Below are 23,973 nucleotides of genomic sequence, written 5' to 3' on the forward strand. Positions count from 1 at the left end.
TTTTGCAAGGAATCCCAGGAACCCAGTGTATCCTGGATGACATGATCATAACAGGACGCACCGACAAAGCACCTGGCTAACCTGGAAGAGGTCCTGAAAAGACTGAAAGAGTATGGTCTACAGGCAAACTTAAAGAAGTGTGAGTTCTTCAAAGACAAGATTGTCTTCTGTGGACATGAGATTGACTGCAATGGATTGCACAAAACACAGGACAAAATCGAGGCAGTGGTACAGGCACCACGACCACAAAATATCACAGAAGTAAGATCTTTCACGGGACTGATCAATTACTACAGAAGATTCCTCCCAAACCTTTCAGCAGTACTCCAGCCTCTAAATCAGCTCCTGGAAAAGAATAGGACATGGCGGTGGACAGAGCAGTGTGAAAATGCATTTCTGGAGGCAAAACGGCTCATAACATCTGAACAGGTCCTGATGCATTACGACCCTGAAATGCCAGTGAAGTTGGCTTGTGATGCATCCCCTTATGGATTAGGGGCAGTCCTTTCACACACACTGAAAGATGGGTCAGAGAGGCCAGTTGCATTTGCGTCACGAACATTGAATGATGCAGAGAAAAACTACTCACAAATCGACAAAGAAGCACTGGCACTAGTGTGGGGCGTCAAGAAATTCCACGCATACCTATATGGCAAGCGTTTCACACTGGTTACAGATCACCAGCCGTTGCTTTCCATTTTCAGTCCAAAGAAAGGCATTCCGGCAATGACAGCAGCCAGGTTACAGCGATATGCCCTGTTCCTTGCCAGTCATATGTATGACATTGAGTTTAAGCCGTCATCCCTCCACACAAATGCAGATGGATTATCCAGACTGCCGTGTACAAGAGAAAGACAGAGGGTGGATGCAGTGGACATGTTCCATACCGCTCAGCTCGAGGCCCTACCAGTCACAAGCACAGTTATCAAACAGGAGACAAGGAAAGATGTGACCTTGTCAAAAGTGTACACTTACACCATGTCAGGATGGCCAGCTACTGGCAGAAAGGAGCTGACTCCGTATTTCCAGCGGAGAAACGAAATTACAACGTACCAAGGATGTTTGATGTGGGGAATGAGAGTCATGATACCCCAGAAATGCCAACATCAGGTTTTGCAGCAACTACATGAAGGTCATGTTGGAATTGTCAAAATGAAGCTGCTCGCAAGGAGCCACTTCTGGTGGCCAGGTCTGGACCAACAGATAGAAAATATGGCAAAGAACTGTAGTGGATGTTTGGAAACCCTTCACATGCCTGCTCCTGTCCCAGTCCACCCATGGGAATGGCCCGCAGAGCCATGGCAGAGAATTCATGTGGACTACGCTGGTCCTTTTGAAAAACACATGTTTCTGGTTATAGTTGATGCCCATTCCAAATGGCCAGAGGTGTTTTGCACTGACTCCTCCACCTCAGCTCAGACGATAGAGTGTCTCAGAACAACGTTTGCACGCTTCGGTTTGCCACTGCAGCTGGTAAGTGACAACGCGCAAGCTTTTGTAAGTGACGAGTTTACAAGATTCATGTCAGTAAATGGAATCAAACACTCAACCTCAGCTTCGTACCACCCTGCCACCAATGGGCTGGCAGAACGCTTTGTGCAAACCCTAAAGCAAGGACTCCGTGCAGCAAAACGAGACGAAGGGACTTTGCAAACAAAACTGGCCAAGTTCCTGGCCTCCTACCGAAACACCCCACATGCCACGACAAATGAAAGCCCAGCCGCACTGATGTTCGGGAGGCCTCTCCGCACACAGCTGGACATCATGAAGCCAAACAGGCGTAATGAAGTGCTGAACAAACAAGCCAAGATGCTCTCCGGTGGCCGGGAGCGCCATCTCCAAACAGGACAGGAAGTGATGGTGCGAGACTACAGAAGAGGAGGGAAATGGACAAGAGGGACCGTACACACACAAACGGGATCCAGAACTTACCAGGTTCAAGTAAGCCCAGACATAATGTGGCGGCGTCACATTAACCAAATGCATTCCAGGGAAAACAGCACAACAATCGAGAGAGAACAGGCACAGAGAGCTCCTGAGAGTGACACACAGGGAACTGTAGAGGACGGTGGGGCAGTAGAGAGACCCCAGGCTGAAAGAAGGGAACGTGTTGATGAAGGTGCTGCTATAGCAGACGCTATAATGGAACAAGCACACACTGAGGATGTTCAGGAGCCTCCAGACGATCTGAGGCGCTACCCAGAACGAAGGCACCGTCCACCAGACAGACTAGACTTATAAACAAACAAGCAAAAACAAACTGTTCAAGTTCAAATTAAAAGATGCAAAATAACTACAACAAGTTCTGGGAAATGTTTCAGTTGTGGTTTGGTAAAAGTAACTCTGATTGTATAAGAGAAGGAATGTTATGTTCTGTTAATTACTGATGTCCCCTTTAAGGATGGAGCACCCTTGGTCATGCGCAGTGTTGTTCTATGTTATTCTGGTACTAACTAGTTTGAGTAAATGTGAAGCTCCAGTTCAATTGCTTGTATTCCGAGTCTTTCTTATTACATAAATAAGTACTAAGTGTTAAGACACTACATCGCACAACGCTGTGTACTACTCCCTTCACAGAACAGCGCAAACTGGCTCAACCAGAATAGAAAGAGGAGTGGGATGCCCCAGTGCACAACTGAGCAAGAGGACAAGTACATTATAGAGTGGTTAGTTTGAGAAAAAACAGTCTCAACATCAACAGTGAAGAGGCGACTCCGGGGTGCTAGCCTTCTAGGCAGAGTTGCAAGGTCCTCTTGCTCAGTTGTGCACCGGGGCTTCCCACTCCTCTTTATATTCTGATTGGAGCCATTTCCACCTCCGGAACATCTCCTGACTCCGACCACCTCACGGACCCAGTAGCGAAGCCCCTCATACATGCCTTTGTCACATCATATCTGGACCACTGCAATGGAATCCTATTCAAGTTGTCCAGCAAAGCCTTGGAGAGGCTCCAGTACATCCAGAACTCCACTGCCAGGGTCCTCACACACACAAACCCAGAACTCCACCCCCACTCTGCACCACCTTCATTGGCTCCCGATCAACTTCTGCATCACATTCAAGATCCTACTCCTCACCTACAAGGCCCTCCATGGCCTTGCCCCCTCATACCTCTCCGACCTCCTCCACACAAACATCCTCTCCAGCTGTCTCCGCTCCTCTGACTCTGGACTACTCACCATCCCAAAAATAAGACTGTACACCACAGGGGACTGGGCATTTAGCGCAGCTTCCCCTAAACTCTGGAACTCCCCAGCCACCACACAATTCTGACTTTATCGCCACTTTCAAAAACAGACTTAACTCGGCTCTAGCAAAGCTAAGTGTCTTTTCAATTTGAACTTGTTCAATTTCTTGTTATGTTTTTTCTCTCTTTAAATCCAATATATTATTATAATTTAAATGAATCAGTGCTGTTGATTTCCTAGTCAACTGTAGGTGATAGTGTGGTTACAATGAATAATTTCCTCAGTAAAAATGAAGTCAAGGACAAGATAGAGATCTTATCCGGGGAATGTACTGTGCAAGCATAATATGTAAGGGGTTGCAGGCAGCAATGGTGAATTGAAAGCAATACCCAGATAGTCTGCAGTTCAGTATAAGTTACAATAGTACAGATCAATCACCTATACAGGTACGTCCGTCAATGTCAAACTCGTAGCCACTCTGGCATTGGCAGCGATGGCTCCCTGGCAAGTTGACACAATGGGCGTTGGCACCGCACAGGCCAATGCCCTCAACGCACTCATCCACATCTGAGGGAGAGGAGGGAGAGAACAGAACTGTTATGCCTCAGTTATAGTATCATCAGACCATTAGTTTGAGTAGATTCTCTGTCCGTTTCCACTGCTGAGACCAGACTTGTGTTCAGTGGTGTCATTAGGCCTGGGCTTCCGAGGCTTCAGCCCCAGATGTTTTTGATTTTTTTTATTTTTTACATTTCAGATGAATATGAGTTTCCATAACCACACATCACTTGTCCTGTGCAGTATTAAAAACATTGTTTTACTGACACATTTTTATGACCAAAAGAAACAATACAATATGCTGCGCTAGACAGTACCAGGTACTGCAAGAAGCCCCTGGAGTGCGTGGCGTGTGCTGTGATTGGTCGAGATTTCACAACACAATGGATCCCTCACATCCCTTGACCCCTCTTCCACCCTACAACACCAGCTACTTTGCTCTGCTGAACAGTATACTCACTGCTGGTTCATGGTGCTATCATCGATAAAGATATTGACCTGATGTGCTTAACAGAAAACTGGCAGCAGCCAAATGACTTAACAGTGCTTAATCAAGCTAAACCACCAGGCTATGTGTAACTACAAAAACTTTGCCATCCTCTGTAATGTGCCTTTCCCCCTAACCAAGTTGCGGCAAAAACGGACCATTACACACAGGAACATAAAGTCTCTCAGAAACAGGCTTCAAACACACAACAGCCCTCATCCTTCTATCCTCTGCCGAGGAGCTTGTGTCTCACTGTGACACACTCCTCTCCCCCAGCCTTATAATAATTTATTGGATTTATACAGCGCTTTTCTACCAGCTGAGGTACTCACAAAGCACTTTACATAGTAGGGGGAAAATCATCTCATCCGCCACCAATGTGGAACGCCCACCTAGATGATGCACAGCGACCATTTTTCACCACACATCAGCTATCAGGTGGAGAGGTGAGGAGTTATATATGCCAACTTGGAATGAGGGGGATGATTTGGTGGCCATGATGAAATGGGGCCAGGTTGGGAATTTTGCTATGACACCGGGGTTAACAACTCTGCTTATACGAAGTGCAATGGGATTTTTAATAAACACAGCGAGCTACATTCTTCCCCTGGGCCAGATCTTCTGCCGCCATGGTCTCAACTACCACTGCTATGCGGATGACACCCAGATTTACATCCACACCAAACCCACTTCTCATCTCCAGGATATAAAAAACTGGATGACATCTAATCTACTCAAACTCAACAGCAATAAAACTGAGGTCATGCTGGAGCCTCCCAAGGCTCTCATCAAAAAAGTGGGTGTCATCCTGGACCCCACTCTCTCCTTCAAGCCTTACATCAAATACATCACCAATTCCTCCTTTTTCCACCTCTGTAACATCTCCCGACTCCGACCATCCCTCACGGACCCTCACGGACCCTCATACATGCCTTTGTCACATCATGTCTGGACTACTGCAATGGAGTCCTATTCAAGGTGTTCAGCCTTGAATAGGCTCCAGTACATCCAGAACTCCACTGCCAGGGTCCTCACACACACCAAACCCTGGGAATGCATCACCCCCACTCTGCACCAACTTCATTAGCTTCCTGGCATTCAGCGCCGCTTCCCTTAAACACTGGAACTCCCCAGCCTCCCGCAATTCTGACTTCATCACCACTTTCAAAAACAGACTTAATCACCACCTGTTTGGCAGGTTTCCAATAGTCCATATCAATTACCTATACAGGTACGCCCATCAAAGCCAAACTTGTAGCCGCTCTGGCATTGGCAGCGGTGGCTCCCTGGCAAGTTGACACACTGGGCGTGGGCACCGCACAGGCTGAGACCCTCAACGCACTCATCCACATCTGAGGGAGAAGAGAGAGAAAACAGAACTCTTATGTCACAGTTATAGTATCATCAGACCATCAGTTTGAGTAGATTCTCTGTCCGTTTCCACTGCTGAGATCAGACTTAGGTTCAGTGGTGTCATTAGGCCTGGGCTTCTGAGGCTTCAGCCCCGGATGTTTTTGATCAAACCCCAAACCTTTAGTTAATTTTGTACATTTCAGTCTGATATGAGTTTCCATAACCACACATCACTTGCCCTATGCAGTATAAAAACATGTTTATACTCAGCTGCTTGGAGCTGCTTGGTGCAACATTTTTATGACAAAAAGAAACAAAACAAAACAATACAATACAATATGCAGTACCAGGTACTGCAAGAAGCCCATGGAAAGACGCAGTGTCTGCTGTGATTGGTCAAGATATCACAACACAGTGGACCGCTCACGTCCCTTGAACCCTTCCCACCCTTACAGCACCGGTGAGATGTCAAGTTCATCACTCAGCAAAATGCCTGTCAGGCAATCAGAGGCTGCAGCATATTAAAGAGCAAATATGGATATTCAGAACTTCATCCGAAAGAGTTCAGGTTGAGCAGCTTGAGGTACCAGTGAATGAGGTGGAGAGAAAGTCATAGTGCAGTAGCAGCAGCAGAGTTAGCCAGAGGTTTGTGCAGGGTTGGTGGTAGCTAACTAGCTAGTCTCCCTCAGCATAAAGGTTGGCTAATGCTAATAAGCTAGAGTTAGCACTCGGGATCCTTAAGCTATTGGGTGTCAGAGTTATTTAATAGTATATTTAGTGAATGGGCAAGCTAAGGATGTTAAGTCATGATATTAGAAAAAGTGTTTATTTACAGCGAGTGTATTTATGGGTTTCGCTTCTTTAGCTAGCTTGGCTGGCTAGCCACTTCGCTAGCTAGCTGAGACTGAATATACGAGAGAATGTTTTTCTGACTGAAGCACATATCTTCAGACAGTGACACAGTGCCCACCTGTGGACTGAAGCTGAACTTTACTACAGCATTATATTTAAACCCGTTTAAAATGAGCAATGTTGACGTGGTAAAACAAACTAAATTAAATGAATCATAGAGGTCGTATAACATATACCATTCTACAGGTAAGCATGCTTGGCTCATGTCTGTTATTTCGATATAAGCTATGTAACTATTTGCAACAAAAACACTTTTTATATTGTTGAAATGATTTAATTGAGCTTTTTTTGTATTACTCTTTTTATTCACTTTGCTACTTACTTTTTCTGTTGTGATTGCATTGTCAAAAGGTTATCCTGCAAGTAACCATTTCAATGCACTGTACTCCATGTACAGTGCCTAGAGTATTCATTGACTTATTATACACTTTCTTGTTACAAACTGAATTCAACCTTTATGAAATATTTTTTTCTCTGCCATCTAAACACAATACATCATAATTACAAAGTGAAAACATGTTTTTAGAAATTTTTGCAAATTTATTGAAAATTAAATATTTAATTTAATCTCACCTCTGAATCAATACTTTGTAGAAGCACCTTTGGCAGTGATTTCAGCTGTGAGTCTTATTGGTTACGTCTCCACTGAATTAAAAAAAATCTTCAACCTCTGTGAAATTGGTTGTTGATCATTGTTAGACAACCATTTTCAGGTTTAGCCATAGACTTCAAGTCGATTTAAGTCAAAACTAACCCGGCCACTCAGTAACATCCTTTGTCTTCTTGGTAAGCAACTCCAGCAAATCCTTGTGTTATAGGTTCTTGTCCTGCTGAAAGGTGAATTCATCTCCCAGTGTCTGGTGGAAAGCAGACAACCAGATTTTTCCTGTACTTAGTTCCATTCTGTTGAATTTTTATCCTGAAAAACTCCCGAGTCCTTAACGACTACAAGCATACACATAACATGATGCAGCCACCACTATGCATGAAAATATGGAGAATATTACTCAGTAACGCGTTGTATTGGATTTGCCCCAAACATAACACTTTGTATTCAGGACAAAAGTACATTTCTTTGCCACATTTTTTGCAGAATTACTTTAGTGCCTTGTTGCAAACAGAATGCATGTTTTGTAATATGTGTATTCTGTTCAAGCTTCCTTCTGTTCACTCTGTCAATTAGGTTAGTGTTGTGGAGGAACTATAATGTTGTTGATCCAACCTCAGTTTTATCCAATCACAGCCATTAAACTCTGTAGCTGTTTTAAAATCACCATCGGCGTCATGGTGAAATCCCTGAGCAATTTATTTCCTTTCCGGCAACTGAGTTAGGAATGACGCCTGTGTCTTTGTGGTGACTGGGTGTAGTGATACACCATTCAGATTGTAATTAATAACTTCACCATGCCCAAAGGGATTTTCAATTTCTGCTTTTATTATTTTTACCCATCTACCAATACATATAGGTGCCCTCCTTGCGAGGCTTTGGAAAACCTCCCTGGTCTTTGGTTGAATCTGTGTTTGAAATTCACTGCTCACCTGAAGGACCGAACATATAATTGTATGTGTGAGGTATAGAGATGAGGTAGTCATTCATGAATCATGTTAAACACTATCATTGCACACAGAGTGAGGCCACGCAACTTATTATGTGACCTGTTAAGCACATTTTTTCTCCTGAATGTATTTAGTCTTGCCATAATAAAGGGATTGAATACTTATTGACTCAAGACATTTCAGCTTTTCTTTAATTAATTAGAAAAAAAATCTAAATTTCATCCATTTTAAATTCAGGTTGTAATACAACAACATTTTGAAAAAGTCAAAGTGTGTGTCACGTTGTCTAATGATTGGAGACAGGGGAAGGAATACATAATAGGGGGTTTAATTTCTTCCACCCAAACAAAAGAGCGAGGTGGAAACCTGTAAAAACAAATGCACAATAACACGTATCATGGAAGCCGATATAATAGCCAGGTACTTCCAGGACCAATGAACATGGTTACAATAACCGACAAGGACAATGGGGAACAGAGGGCAGATATATACACATACTAATCAGGCGGAATTGGAACCAGGTGTGCGTAATGAGACAAGACAATCTGGGGTTGGTGGTAATTAATCCAGTTCAGTGACGCCTAGAAGGCCGGTGACGTAGACCTCCGGAGCTGGTGAAAGGAATGAGCAGCAGTACCGGAGGGATCCGTGACAGTGTGTGAATACTTTCTGAAGGTACTATATACCACGTGTATATGACAACTTAACAAACTTGAACTTAGAAGGGAAGTGGGAGGGCAGCCAGAAATAGAGGGGCAAAGATGGCCAGCTTTGTGGTCAGATGGTAGGTGAAGAAAACATAAAAAAATACATAGGCCCTTAAATGATGTGCCCTCAAATGTTATGTAATCTAAAAATCTCACATTAGCTGGTAGAACTGATCAAATTATAACTTATGTATGTAGGTTCTTATCTGTCACGTTTGGAGTTGTTGCGCTGTTATGCGGACACTTTAATTTTTCTTTACAGTTGAGTTGCCCTGGTTGTGTCAGTATACAGTAACTTTAAAGAGCAAATGCCCCTAAAAACCAATCTGTCATTTAGAAAATATTGACATATATGAGTCAGAAACATTGAATTTACTGTCAAAATTGACTACAAAGTGTAAATAGGATAATTGTAATGCTTGGTGCAGGTCTACAATTTTGTTTCTGGTGTACTTTGACAGCTCTTTGGTCTTGGCTATAGTGGAGTTTGGAGTGTGACTGTTTGAGGTTGTGGACAGGTGTCTTTTATACTGATAACAAGTTCAAACAGGTGCCATTAATACAGGTAACGAGTGGAGGACAGAGGAGCCTCTTAAAGAAGAAGTTACAGGTCTGTGAGAGCCAGAAATCTTGCTTGTTTGTAGGTGACCAAATACTTATTTTCCACCATAATTTGCAAATAAATTCATAAAAAATCCTACAATGTGTTTTCCTTGATTTTTTTTCTCATTTTGTCTGTCATAGTTGAAGTGTACCTATGGTGAAAATTACAGGCCTCATCTTTTTAAGTGGGAGAACTTGCACAATTGGTGGCTGACTAAATACTTTTTTTGCCCCACTGTATGTGTATTGTTAGGTATCCTGCTAGAAAAATAAGCATTTCACTACACATGCCATAACATCTGAAAAATATGTGTACGCGACCAATACAATTTGATTTGATTTTGACAGCAACAGACAAAACACAGAGAAAGTGACAGAGGAGGACAGGTGGGGAGAGAACAGAGGTGTGTTGAGCACACAGTAGACTGTATCACTTCAAGCTCTGCTATATATTCTAATTAGTTCTATTTATTTGCACAAAAAACAAATAATTTACTGGTGAGGTGAAAAAGCCTGTGAAATTACTATTAAAACAATTGTTTACTTTTACTTTTTACAACCAGGACAGGATGAAAGAGGAGGGTAGACAAGAAACAGCAACACAGAGTACTAAAAGATAGCAACAGAAGGCAGACAAGAGAGACAGCAACAGACGACACACAGAAAGTGATGGGGAGAGGCAGAGGAGGGGTAAGACTATCACTTAAAACTGCTCTATGGTTTCTAATTACACATTGTGTGTGTGTGTGTGTGTCTCAAGAGTACTGTGGGATTCTTTAATCAGTTTGAACGGGTCAGAGTCTGTGTTTTACGTTGGTGAGTGGTTTTTGGCAATACACTGTATATGTATGTGTTCGAGAGTAGAGAGTGTTCCGGAGTAGAGAGACCACAAGGAGCCTGGATCCCACCTTTGACACTAAACATGTAGCAGGTGGGAAGGTGCAAGTTACCAATATCTAATCAATATCTAATCGCTCAATGTTCATCTCAAAGTGCACCAAATTAATGCATTTAGCTGTTGAAATTTGGTCAGGTTTTTTTGGGACGGGGGAGAATGCCGCTGGACCTCCCTACTGTTTTTGGGCTAAGCAAGCCCTATATGTCTTCAAATCTTAGAAACTAGCCTTTCTTAAAATAGCCTTTACTTTCTTTCTAAATACTTCTAAGTTTGATTGAGTCTGCCTGGATGGGCGGGGATTGAAATTTTCACTTTTGGAACTGTTCCATTGTTTCCATCAGGCCAGACACGCTCAATTAATCAGAGACAGAGTATTTGAACCCAGGTATCTGGTATTATCTGCCTGCCCTAAGAAACACAGCGTAACCCAGTCCTATAAAGCTCCACTCCACAGGGGAGCCGGGATCCCACAGTTGACACTAAACATTAATTAGTCTGACATTTGTTTAAGAGCCATTACTGGTGTCCTGGTGAATGTAAAGAAGGCTCTGTGCATGGCGCCTTGAGACATGGGATATAAACTATGCACTGCAATCACGGCTGTTTGTGATGACAGCGGGAGGCTGGTGGGTGAAGGCTCCGCGCCACACCTCATGAGAATGGGGCCTTGGAGCCCCAAGGGCAGCTGGGAGTCGATGAGGGTGGTCGTAGCGAACGCAGCGGGGGAGCTGGTTTTGATCATCCGGCTAATGACATTGGAGTCTGGACCCCCCTGTTACCTGCCCTGGAGGGGAGGGAGAGGGGCATTCTAACAGGTGACGAAATTACACACTGTCAAATCCCCCTCACCCAACCAACATGAGAGGTGCCCTTCGGCAGCCAGGAAATCAGCTCCAGATTCCTCTGCAGAAGAGTGGAGTAGTGGGAATGTGTGAAGGTGAAGGTGAGGTGTGTGCGTGCGTGCATACATGAGAGTGGGGGGGGGGGGGTGGGGGGTTTACCAAGATTGTTATAGAAACATGCACTCCCTTGCTGTCTAACTCAATTAATTTCAAATAAACTCCTCTCCACTCCTGTCTCCTTCCTCTCCCTCCTCTCCCCTCCCTTTCCCTCTTCTCTTCTCTTCTCTTCCTCCTCCACTCCTCTCCTCCCTACCTCCACTCCCTGCAGATGCAGCCTTGGACTGGGGGGGCTTTGGAGAGAGCAGTGAGGAGAGGAGAGGCATAAGAAGGGAGTATCCAGGACACTCCACTGAGAGTAAACAGTGTCACAGCCCTGTCTCCTCGCTGGATGGATGACTCAGAAGAGGAGAGCGAGAGAGAGAGCGAGACACTTGGTGGGAGAGGGGGATGGAGGGAAATTCCTCTCCACTCCCTAAACAATACCATCTCAAGTCCCACAGCCCACATTCCCTTCTCTACTGGCCAGAAACATTGTACATATTGGATCACAAAAAAAGATATAACTTTTACATTACTGTATAGTTTACCAATAAAATGTTCACAAGTCCTCAACTGGCAGCTTCATTAAATAGTACCCGCAAAACACCAGTCTCAACGTCAACAGTGAAGAGGCGACTCCGGGATGATGGCCTTCAAGCCAGAGTTGCAAAGAAAAAGCCATATCTTGCAAAGAAAAACCCATATCTCAGACTGGCCAATATAAAGACAAGATAAAGATGGGAAAAATAACACAGACACTGGACATAGGAACTCTGCCTAGAAGGCCAGCATCCCGGAGTCGCCTCTTCACTGTTGACGTTGAGACTGGTGTTTTGCGGGTACTATTTAATTAAGCTGCCAGTTGAGGACTTGTAAGGCGACTGTTTCTTAAACTAGACAATCTAGTGTACTTGTCCTCTTGCTCAGTTGTGCACCAGGGCCTCACAATCCTCTTTCTATCCTGGTTAGAGACAGTTTGCGCTGTTCTATGAAGGGAGTAGTACAAGATCTTCTGTTTCTTGGCAATTTCTCACATGAAATAGGCTTAATTTCTCAGAACAAGAATAGACTGACGAGTTTCAGAAGAAAGGTCTTTGTTTCTGGCCATCTTGAGCCTGTAATCGAACCCACAAATGCTGATGCTCCAGAAACTCAACTAGACTAAAGAAGGCCAGTTTAATTGCTTCTTTAACCAGGACAACAGTTTTCAGCTGTGCTAACATAATTGCAAAAGGGTTTTCTAATGCTCAATTAGCCTTTTAAAGTGATACATTTGGATTAACACAATGTGCCATTGGAACACAGGAGTGATGGTTGCTGATAATGGGGCTCTGTACGCATATGTAGATATTCCATTTTAAAAAATCAGCCATTCCCAACTACAATAGTCATTTACAACATTAACAATGTCTACACTGTATTTCTGATCAATTTGATGTTATTTTAATGGACAAAATAATGTGCTTTTGTTTCATAAACAAGGACATTTTCAAGTAACCCCAAACCTTTAAACGGTAGTGTATATGCAAATTTGTTTATGGGGGATTGGAAATTATGCAGACAATTACAATGATGGAAGCTACAATCTATCTGCATTATTAAAGCTGATCTACACCCCCAAAAAATAAAACTATTTTTCAAAAGCTTTGCTCCTTATAACACTTCCATCCCCCAAGACCCACCCCATCCACAGTACCCCTCTCTTACCATAACAGTTGCGCCCGTCGCCCATGTACCCAGTGGCACACTGGCACTGGTACTGCTGGCCCTCTCCGGGCAGACATTGGGCGGTGGTGTCACAGTCATGGGTTCCTGAGTAGCACGGGTTCACCTGGACAAGTTCTGGCGGTTCCATTGAGGAGACAAGGAGCACATCTTTAGTTACAAACCAAGTCAGTTGGGATTTACGGTACCACCTAAAACTAACATATTTTGAAGCCTTAGTATGGCCTAGATTATGAAAAGGAAAAGGTACACTGTCTCTTTAAGAGCGTTCAAGTTTGAGTGATGACGTGCAAAAGATCAGACATTCATTCACTGGTATAATAATTGGTCTTCTAAAGAAGCTACCCCTTTTCCTTTCTTTCTGTGCCCCCAAATGTTTAAATATACATGGTTTATGGTTTATGAACACGGCCTAAAAACAAACTTTTTGGTCCACCAGCCACTGTGGTGGACCAAAAAAAAAATCTAACCAGCCACTCAGAATTTTTACCAGAGAATAAATGTATTCGCCATTGTAATACCAAAAACTACAGAAAAAATAAATTTTTTCACTATCAAAATCACACAATTTTTTAATAGAAAAACACCAGGAAACCACTTTTGAGGTCTTGGGAAGAAATTACTGACATTTAATCCTAGTAAAAATTCCCTGTTTTAGGTCAGTTAGGCTCACCACTTTATTTTAAGAATATGAAATGTCAGAATAATAGTTGAGAGAATTATTTTTCAGCTTTTAATTTCTTTCATCACATTCCCAGTGGGTCAGAAGTTTACATACACTCAATTAGTATTTGGTAGCATTGCCTTTAAATTGTTTAACTTGGGTCAAATGTTTTGGGAAGCCTTCCACAAGCTTCCCATAATAAGTTGGGTTAATTTTGGCCCATTCCTCCTGACAGAGCAGGTGTAACTGCGTCGGGTTTGTAGGCCTCCTTGCTCGCACACGCTTTTTCAGTTCTGCCCACACATTTTCTATGCGATTGAGGTCAGGGCTTTGAGATGGCCACTCCAATACCTTGACTTTGTTGTCCTTAAGCCATTTTGCCACAACTTTGGAAGTATGCTTGGGGCCCTTCTCCATTTGGAGACCCATTTGCGGCCAAGCTTTAACTTCCTGACTGATGTCTTGAGATTTTGGTTGCTACAATATATCCACCAGATTTTCCTCCCTCATTATGCCATCTATTTTGTGAAGTGCACCAGACCCTCCTACAGCAAAGCACCCCCACAACATGATGCTGCCACCCCCGTGCTTCACTGTTGGGATGGTGTTCTTCGGCTTGCAGGCCTCCCGCTTTTTCCTCCAAACATAACGATGGTCATTATGGCCAAACAGTTCTATTTTTGTTTCATCAGACCAGAGGACATTTCGCCTAAAAGTCTGATCTTTGTCCCCATGTGCAGTTGCAAACCAGTCTGGCTTGTTTATGACGGTTTTGGAGCAGTGGCTTCTTCCTTGCTGAGCGGCCTTTCAGGTTATGTCGATATAGGACTCGTTTAACTGTGGATATAGATACTTTTGTACCTGTTTCCTCCAGGATCTTTATAAGGTCCTTTGCTGTTGTTCAGGGATTGATTTGCACTTTTCGACCAAAGTACGTTCATCTCTAGGAGACAGAATGCGTCTCTTTCCTGAGAGGTATGATTGCTGCGTGGTCCCAAAGTGTTTATACTTGCGTATTATTGTTTGTATGCACCATTCTCTGGAAAGCCTAGACAATGTTGTATCTGAAAAGCCCAGGAGGGCGGCCGTTTCTGAGATACTGGATCCGGTGTGCCTGGCACCGATGATCATACCGCGTTAAAAAGTTGCATTCTAATGTTCAATCGAACAGTAACTGAATGCCTCGATGTCTGTCCGCCTGCTTTATATAGCAAGCCATGTGACTCACTGTCTGTAGGAGCAATCAATTTTCATGGACATGGTGGTGTACCTAATAAACTGACCGGTGAGTGTATATATCATATGTGAAGATTGAAATCTGAAGTTGTGTCTTTAATCTATCCAATGGTGAATGACAAGTAGACTCGATTCTCTGGAAACCAGACAGAAACAAAAGCATTCCTGGCCTAATTGTACAACCTCATGTACAATTATCCATGTAAGACAAGACACATTCACACACAGCCATGGACCACATGGCAGAGAAGGCAAATAAATACCAGACTACCACAGAGAGAGAGAGAGAGAGAGAGAGAGAGAGAGAGAGAGAGAGAGAGAGAGAGAGAGAGAGAGAGAGAGAGAGAGAGAGAGAGAGAGAGAGAGAGAGAGAGAGAGAGAGAGAGAGAGAGAGAGAGAGAGAGAGAGAGAGAGAGAGAGAGAGAGAGAGAGAGAGAGAGAGAGAGAGAGAGAGAGAGAGAGAGAGAGAGAGAGAGAGAGAGAGAGAGAGAGAGAGAGAGAGAGAGAGAGAGAGAGAGAGAGAGAGAGAGAGAGAGACTGAGTGAGAGAGACAAATACTAAGTGAGAGAGACAGACAAACACAGAGAGAGAGAGAGAGAGACAAACACAGAGAGAGAGAGAGAGACAAAGAAACACAGAGAGAAAGAGAGGGACCGAGATAAAGAGAGATAGAGAGAGACAAAGAAACACAGAGAGAAAGAGAGGGACCGAGATAAAGAGAGATAGAGAGGGAGAAAGAGAGCTGGGTGAGAGAGAGACAGGTAGAAAGAGCTGGATGAGTGCAGGCCAGGGTCCCCCCCCAAAAAAAAATTAGAGACAGAGACAGAGACAAACACTGAGAGAAAGAGAGAGAGGGACTGAGTGAAAGATCAGGATAAACCAAAATTACAACACAGTCAAAACAAAACTATATTGCTTATTGAGAAACACAAGCACAAAGCAACATGCAGTGCTATCTGGCCCTAAATCGACAGTACACTGTGGCCAAATATTTGACCATGGTTACTGATCAAAACCTTGACAAAGTACAGGCTCAGTGAGCACAGCCTTGCCATTGAGAAGGGTAGACACAGGAAAACCTGGCTCCCTGTAGAGGAAAGGCTGTGCAACCACTGCACCACAGCAGAACCTGAGACGGAGCTGCATTTCCTGACAAAATGTAAAAAAATATATAAAACATTTAGAGAGTGTAATTTCCCCAAATTTGAAACGCTTATTCAAGGTTTCAAAGATCTCTCTGATGAGAGTAGGCTACCCGTCCTGTTGGGGGAGGACGCAGAGAGCTGTGGGTTGGCAGCGCACAACATTGCTGCCTGCCATAAGTTGAGGGATAGTGTCTGACAAACCAATCAACCTGCACATGTACTACTGTATGCTTATTGTTGTTGTTGGATGTATGGTTATTTTGACACTTGGTTATTGTTGTTACTGTTGTCCCGTTGACAATTTTGATTCTCATTTTTATTTTATATTGTAAATTTCCAAAATAAGCTTTGGCAATATGTACATTGTTACGTCATGCCAATAAAGCAAATTTAATTGAATTGAAAGAGAGAGCTGGTATGAGTAACCGGATGAGCGCAGGCCAGGGTTCCCCCCCAAAAAGAGAGAGAGACTGAGTGAGAGAGACAGAGACAAACACTGAGAGAAAGAGAGAGAGGGACTGAGAGAGATGGATGAGTAACCGGATGAGTGCAGGCCAGGGTTTCCCCAAAACCACAGATGACTCAGAACACAGAAAAATCGAGTTGGAAATAGGAATGTGTATGGGAAGAATTTTGAAATGTCCAAATCGTATAGCCAAATAACCATAGTCTTTACATGACTAAACCCACCATTATTGGATGCGACTGTAAGAAATATGGAGGATTGACATGGTATGATGATGCAGTGTATGTCTACTGTGTTATGGTTGGAGTATGATGGTGTAAAGGAGATGATGGTTCAGTGAACCACACTCGCATGATGAGTTACCCGAGTTAAGGCTTAAGCTCAGCGGGCTAACGCAATGATATGGTGAGCAAAAGGCCCGGGAGACCCAGTCAGTCACAATGGTTCCACATCAAACCGATGAGTGGTGAGTGTTCTAGCATAAAATGGCTTCTGAGCAACAGTATGGGGTGATGTGTACAATGTACTTTTACTGTAGCTGCATTGGCTAACTGTGCCGATACTGGAGGCAAAGGATTTTAACACAGCTGGTGCTCCGCCATAGAGGGCGACCTTGAGGGTCAAAGCACTTGACCTGGCTCGCATGACACGCTTAAAATGGCAGTAAAACACAACAAAAGACACCCCTCACTCTCTTCTCAGTGTTTACGAGCAGGGGGGTCCCTTACACAAGCTTCCTAAAGACAAGCTAGGGGGGTTAACTACACTCGTTCTCTCTGATCTTCTGTTTTAAATAGGGGGCCCCAGTATTTAATACTGCAGGCAAGCTAAAGTCTGCGCCCCTTCATCGGGGATTGGTCGACAGTAGGGATTCTTCAATAAAGTCTTTGTTGTCATTCGAGAGATGACTAGCTTTCCTATTTTTTCAATGAGAAATACTGCATCAACCATCGTAGTTAGATGTAACATTGCGCGTCTAAGATCTCCTCAGCAAAAATGTCGAAATGAATGACAAACTCATTCGGTTTGGCTAACCCTTACAAAAAAAGATTGCAGTAAAAGTGGAGCAACTGCAGTCGACTGTGGTTTTGTGGATGCAGTAATTGTAGAATAACTGCAGTGTACAAAATGACTACAGACCAGGGTTCATTCCCGGGCTGTGCCACAACCGACCGTGGCTGGGAGTCCCATAGGAAGGCGCTCACTTGGCCCCGCGTCGTCAAGGTTAGGGGAGGGTTTGGCCAGGGGGACTTTACTTGGCTCATCGCGCTCTGGTGACTCCTTGTGGTGGGCCAGGTGCCCGCGGGCTGACCCCGGGTTGCCAGTTGAAATGTGATTCCTCCGACACACTGGTGCAACTGGCTTCCGGGTTAAGCATGCCGGGTGTTAAGGAACGCAGTTAGGTGGGTCATGTTTCGGAGGACGCATGACTCCACCTCTCCCAAGCACGTTGAGAAGTTGCAGTGATGAGACAAGATCGAAATCGGGGAGAAAAAGGGTCAAATTCAACAAAAAATATATATACAAAAAAAGTACTTATTTTGGACACAGTATTTGCAGTGTACTGCAGTTATACTGCACTCTGACTGCAATATTTTTTCGTAAGGGATGCGCCAGCCGAACAGAAGCACACTGATGCCTTTATTCCTCTCTCCTTCTCCTTAGTCCTCTTCACTTGCTCTTCTTCCCTCTTTCCGTGCCCCTCATTCTGCCGCTCTCGCTCTCTCTCCTCAATTCTGAGACCCTTCCTTCCCACCCTCTCTCTTTCCCTCCCTCCTTCCACAGTCACATTAAAGGCCCAGTTGTCACAACTTCCGCCGAAGTTGGTCCCTCTCCTTGTTCGGGCGGCGTTCGGCGGCACCGGCTTTCTAGTCACCACCGATCCATGTTTCATTTTCGTTTAGTTTTGTCTTCATTATACACACCTGGTTTCCATTCCATAATTAATGTTCCTTATTTAACCCTCTGGCTTCCCTTTCTGTTTTGTGCGTGATTGTCATTGTCATGTGGGTTCATTCTTTGTGCTCTGGATTTTGTGTTTTTCCTTGTTCAAACATTGCCTATATTATTGAGTAAATTCCAAACCTCTCTGCCAATAACAGCTTCCCCACTCATTCCACTCCCGGTTAGTCCTAGCAAAATTCTTGCCTGAAATGTCTTTGTTTCTTTTAGACCATTTTAACTGAAAACAATCAACGTAAGGTACATAAAGGTCTAACACAGCCATTTTTATCTCAATATTAGATCATTTCAGTGTAACAATCAAATATCCTACTGTGATTGTTTTCAATTGTTTGTGTGAGTGCGTGCATTTGTGTGACACAAAAAAAAAAAACGAAATGTAAGAACGGGCAAAGGAATTGGGAGGGGAGGAGGAAGGACAATGGCTGCATTTTACTTCAACAATTTCTGGATGATTTGAAGAGCACCATGGGCCCTGGCCAAAAGTAGAGCACTATATAAGGGTATAGGATGCCATTTGGGACTACAGTCCATCGCAGCCATGACAGTCAGTTCATCCCAATCCCCAATCATGACTCACTCAGCCAGAGTAATTACATGTATTTTACCCAAGAACTCCCAGACAGCACCAGCTGGACCCCCACACCCAGCTGGTTTGGCCCCCATGTCCCCCAGGCCCAACCCCCCCCCCCCTCTCCTCTCTCCTTCCCTGTGATCGGAGCTCTCTCCTGGGGCATCGGAAACATGGTATCGCTCCCGGGTCTCTGCTCTGGTTCCCATGACATCACTCCTCAGCTATTCCTCACGAATCCCCCCCCCCCCTTCCTGTAAATCTGTCATTGGAAGGGATATTATTTCCCAGAGAGCAGCAGAGATTAACAATAACCCCCCTTCCTCTAGCACTGACATCCCCCTCCACATGACAGCTCATCGCAATACAGCTTTCCACTGATGGGGTTGAGATAAATACTAGTGTGTATGTGTATGTGTGTGTATGTGTGTGTGTGTGCGTGGTGTAAGTGTGTGCATGTCCGTGCATCTGTGTGCGAGTGCATCTCCCTCTTCCTCCGTCGGCCGCACTGGAGGCCTGTCCTGTCAAAACATTTCAGACAAAGAAGACGAACGGCTTTTCAAAAGAGGGCAGCATTACAGCGAAACAAGACTCTTTCACAGACGCAGGTGCTGCCGCAGCAAACCTCCTCCCCTCGGATTTCCTTATATCTTTCATACAAATGGACTGCGTCAGTCTCAAGTGTGTGGGAAGGGAGGATGAGGAATAATAGGATGAGGAGGATGGTGAGGTGAAAGGGGTACAGGTTGTCCTTGAGGAACATATGAGGCCACGGCCTCAGATGGGACCTCAGCGGAGGCGCACGCTAACCTCGCACTCTCTATGAGGGGGGATGGGAGAAAGATGCAAGGAGACATATCCCAGACTCACCCTGTCTCCAAAGAGGGTCCCAGACTTCACCGGTGTGAATGAGTGATGTAAAGGGAGGGGGGGGGGGTGAACTGTGTGTGTTTTCCTCAGTGTGTATGAGTAACCTCATCTCTGGAACTTGAAAGCACTGTAACTGGGTTGACGTCGCAACAAGCTCATTCCTGTTACAACCGTGACCAAAACTTGACCAAAACGGGTACCATAAAGACATACATCTTTACTGACTCTAGCCTTACCGCTGCGGAGACCTAGCGTAAGCATGTAGCTATTTTATGGGGGAAGAAATCAAGTGAGAAATCATGTGTGATACACATGTCTAGATGGGTTTTAGTGCTTGGATTTATCGCACATAGGGGAGTGATTTCCTAACCGATTTGTTTTTTACACTGACAATGAGTCTGGCTCTGTACACGCTGGGCTGTATTAAAGGCATGCAGCCATGTCTGCCAAAGCCATAGTAGTCTGCATCACAAATCTGACCTTACTCCCTACGTAATGCACCACTTTTGACCAGTAGTGTAAAGTACTTAAAATATTTTTTACTTAAGTCGTTTTTGGTGGTATCTGTACTTTACTTTACTATTTATATTTTTGACCACTTTTACGTCACTACATTCCTGAAGAAAATAATGTACCACTTTACTCCATACATTTTCCCTGACACCCAAAAGTACAACTTACATTTTGAATGGCTAGCAGGACAGGAAAATGGTCAAATTATCAAAATAACACTTATCAAAATAACATCCCTGGTCATCCCTATTGCCTCTGATCAGGTGGACAACACAAATACTTCATTTGTAAATTATGTCCGAGTGTTGGAGTGAGCCCCTGGCTATCTGTAAATAAAAAAACAAGAAAATTGTGCTGTCAGGTTTGCTAAATATGAGAAATGTGCATGTACTTTTGATATTTAAGTATATTTAAAACCAAATACTTGTAGACTTTTACTGAAGTAGTATTTTACTGGGTGACTTTCACTTTTACTTGAGTCATTTTCTATTAAGGTATCTTTACTTTTACTACAGTATGACATTTGGGTACTTTTTTTTTACTTTTTTTGACCTATGGGCCCTGGTGGAAAGTAGTGAACTTTATAGGAAATAAAGTGCCATTTGCGACACAAACCTATATATGCTTCACTGAATTATGGATCGTTGTCTAGTTTCTACTGGCTGTCGGAAACCTGAGGCAGGTGGCTTTCCTTTCTTTACAGTATCTGAACAGCAGCGACAGGTGGGCTGAGATCTATCTTGAGCTCATGGGATGTGGGAAATGAAAAAGTGAGATGGAGGGAGTGGGATAAGGAGTGAGAAAGAGAGAGAGCAACTCACGCCGGCACAGATTTCCAGTGAGAGGAGAGAAAGAGGGGGATTACTCAGTGTCATCTGTCAACGTGTTAATAAAGGAGCTATCCCAAAAATGAGGGGAAGGAGGGAAGGAGGGAGGGGCACTAGAGGCTGAGGGGGAGTACTGTACATACTCAGCAGTGATTCAACAGCATGTACTGGACTTCTATGGCTAATGTTAGCGAAGACATCACCCAAAAAAATACATGTTCACAGTTGACATACGCCCACACTCAACTGACTCTACTTCATTTAATACTAGTTTAATAACAGGTTTATAATTACTATTGTATGCCAAAATTACCCGGAAACTTTACCTTTCTAATTGTCATCTTTCACAAACGTCTGCACAACCAAACAAAACACATACCCAGCCCCATACCTTTTCCCATCACACAACCTCACAGACAACACTAACAACAAGAAAAATGGACACAAACTTCCGAACTTTAAACTTGAACTGACCTCCGACTGGGCTTATCTTGTTGGTGATGGCGTATCTCAAGATGTTCTCGTCCTTGACGTACATGACAAAGACACGCTCCGTGGTCAGCTGCAGCGTCTCAGGCCCCGCTCTGGGCCCGTAGCGGCAGTCGTGGTACGTGATGTTCTGATGCAGCTGAAAGGTGAATGTTTCCGAGCCGCGCTCCGCCGACACCACTGTGAACTCCCGCACCGACGTGGACCTCACCACTGAGAGTGGGGAGAGGAGAAGAGACTACATTACCCACTATGCACCAGTAGAAGCCTGTAGAAAGACTACATTACCTACGATGTACGAGTTTAAATAGTCTGTTGACAGAGTACATTATCAACAATATATCATATGTAAATTGTCTGTTGTTGACGTTTCCGTGCTGTAAAAAAGCTTTTAAGTCATTTATAGGGTCATGGCATATGAAACAATTTACAGTGCCTTGCGAAAGTATTCGGCCCCCTTGAACTTTGCGACCTTTTGCCACATTTCAAGCTTCAAACAAAGATATAAAACTGTATTTTTTTGTCAAGAATGAACAACAAGTGGGACACAATCATGAAGTGGAACGACATTTATTGGATATTTCAAACTTTTTTAACAAATCAAAAACTGAAAAATTGGGCGTGCAAAATTATTCAGCCCCCTTAAGTTAATACTTTGTAGCGCCACCTTTTGCTGCGATTACAGCTGTAAGTCGCTTGGGGTATGTCTCTATCAGTTTTGCACATCGAGAGACTGACATTTTTTCCCATTCCTCCTTGCAAAACAGCTCGAGCTCAGTGAGGTTGGATGGAGAGCATTTGTGAACAGTAGTTTTCAGTTCTTTCCACAGATTCTCGATTGGATTCAGGTCTGGACTTTGACTTGGCCATTCTAACACCTGGATATGTTTATTTTTGAACCATTCCATTGCAGATTTTGCTTTATGTTTTGGATCATTGTCTTGTTGGAAGACAAATCTCCGTCCCAGTCTCAGGTCTTTTGCAGACTCCATCAGGTTTTCTTCCAGAATGGTCCTGTATTTGGCTCCATCCATCTTCCCATCAATTTTAACCATCTTCCCTGTCCCTGCTGAAGAAAAGCAGGCCCAAACCATGATGCTGCCACCACCATGTTTGACAGTGGGGATGGTGTGTTCAGCTGTGTTGCTTTTACGCCAAACATAACGTTTTGCATTGTTGCCAAAAAGTTCAATTTTGGTTTCATCTGACCAGAGCACCTTCTTCCACATGTTTGGTGTGTCTCCCAGGTGGCTTGTGGCAAACTTTAACCGACACTTTTTATGGATATCTTTAAGAAATGGCTTTCTTCTTGCCACTCTTCCATAAAGGCCAGATTTGTGCAATATACGACTGATTGTTGTCCTATGGACAGAGTCTCCCACCTCAGCTGTAGATCTCTGCAGTTCATCCAGAGTGATCATGGGCCTCTTGGCTGCATCTCTGATCAGTCTTCTCCTTGTATGAGCTGAAAGTTTAGAGGGACGGCCAGGTCTTGGTAGATTTGCAGTGGTCTGATACTCCTTCCATTTCAATATTATCGCTTGCACAGTGCTCCTTGGGATGTTTAAAGCTTGGGAAATATTTTTGTATCCAAATCCGGCTTTAAACTTCTTCACAACAGTATCTCAGACCTGCCTGGTGTGTTCCTTGTTCTTCATGATGCTCTCTGCGCTTTTGACGGACCTCAGACTATCACAGTGCAGGTGCATTTATACGGAGACTTGATTACACACAGGTGGATTGTATTTATCATCATTAGTCATTTAGGTCAACATTGGATCATTCAGAGATCCTCACTGAACTTCTGGAGAGAGTTTGCTGCACTGAAAGTAAAGGGGCTGAATAATTTTGCACGCCCAATTTCTCAGTTTTTGATTTGTTAAAAAAGTTTGAAATATCCAATAAATGTCGTTCCACTTCATGATTGTGTCCCACTTGTTGTTGATTCTTCACAAAAGTTTTATATCTTTATTTTTGAAGCCTGAAATGTGGCAAAAGGTCGCAAAGTTCAAGTGGGCCGAATACTTTCGCAAGGCACTGTAGCATGGGTGTTACTGGGTGTCATTAATGCTCTTTACATTTTTTTTTACAAGCACCATTTGTCATAGTTTTATAACTGATCATAGGCACATTCTAAAAACACCACAGTCCAAATAGTATTTATTTTCTTTCAAATACTTTCAAGCACTCGATTGAACTTGCCTGGCGCAATGGAACCAATGGAATAGTCCCAAAAGTGCAATGCCCACCCGTCTAGCACTCTAGGCAGGCGCAATCAAACGCACAAAATATTCTAAAGAA

The 23,973-nt window shown here is 43.8% G+C and overlaps 1 protein-coding gene across 5 annotated transcripts in view; it reads right to left on the minus strand.

Annotated features, from left to right (window-relative positions):
• Window positions 1-23,973, minus strand: part of nid2a (nidogen 2a (osteonidogen)) — a 108,777-nt gene that overhangs the window by 41,739 nt on the left and 43,065 nt on the right. For 3 of the 5 annotated variants that reach the window (XM_021584306.3, XM_021584305.3, XM_021584307.3), the window contains exons 8-11: window positions 21,658-21,885; window positions 12,912-13,046; window positions 5,457-5,585; window positions 3,627-3,755 (exon numbers count right to left, since the gene is read on the minus strand). In XM_021584306.3, the coding sequence (XP_021439981.1) occupies window positions 3,627-3,755; window positions 5,457-5,585; window positions 12,912-13,046; window positions 21,658-21,885 (621 nt within the window). The remainder of the gene's footprint in view (window positions 1-3,626; window positions 3,756-5,456; window positions 5,586-12,911; window positions 13,047-21,657; window positions 21,886-23,973) is intronic. The other 2 variants (XM_090220420.1, XM_090220419.1) reach the window with 1 other exon arrangement.

The sequence above is a fragment of the Oncorhynchus mykiss genome, chromosome 25 (assembly GCF_057628025.1).
Source record: "Oncorhynchus mykiss isolate SJ-2025 chromosome 25, ASM5762802v1, whole genome shotgun sequence".
Taxonomy (NCBI): domain Eukaryota; kingdom Metazoa; phylum Chordata; class Actinopteri; order Salmoniformes; family Salmonidae; genus Oncorhynchus; species Oncorhynchus mykiss.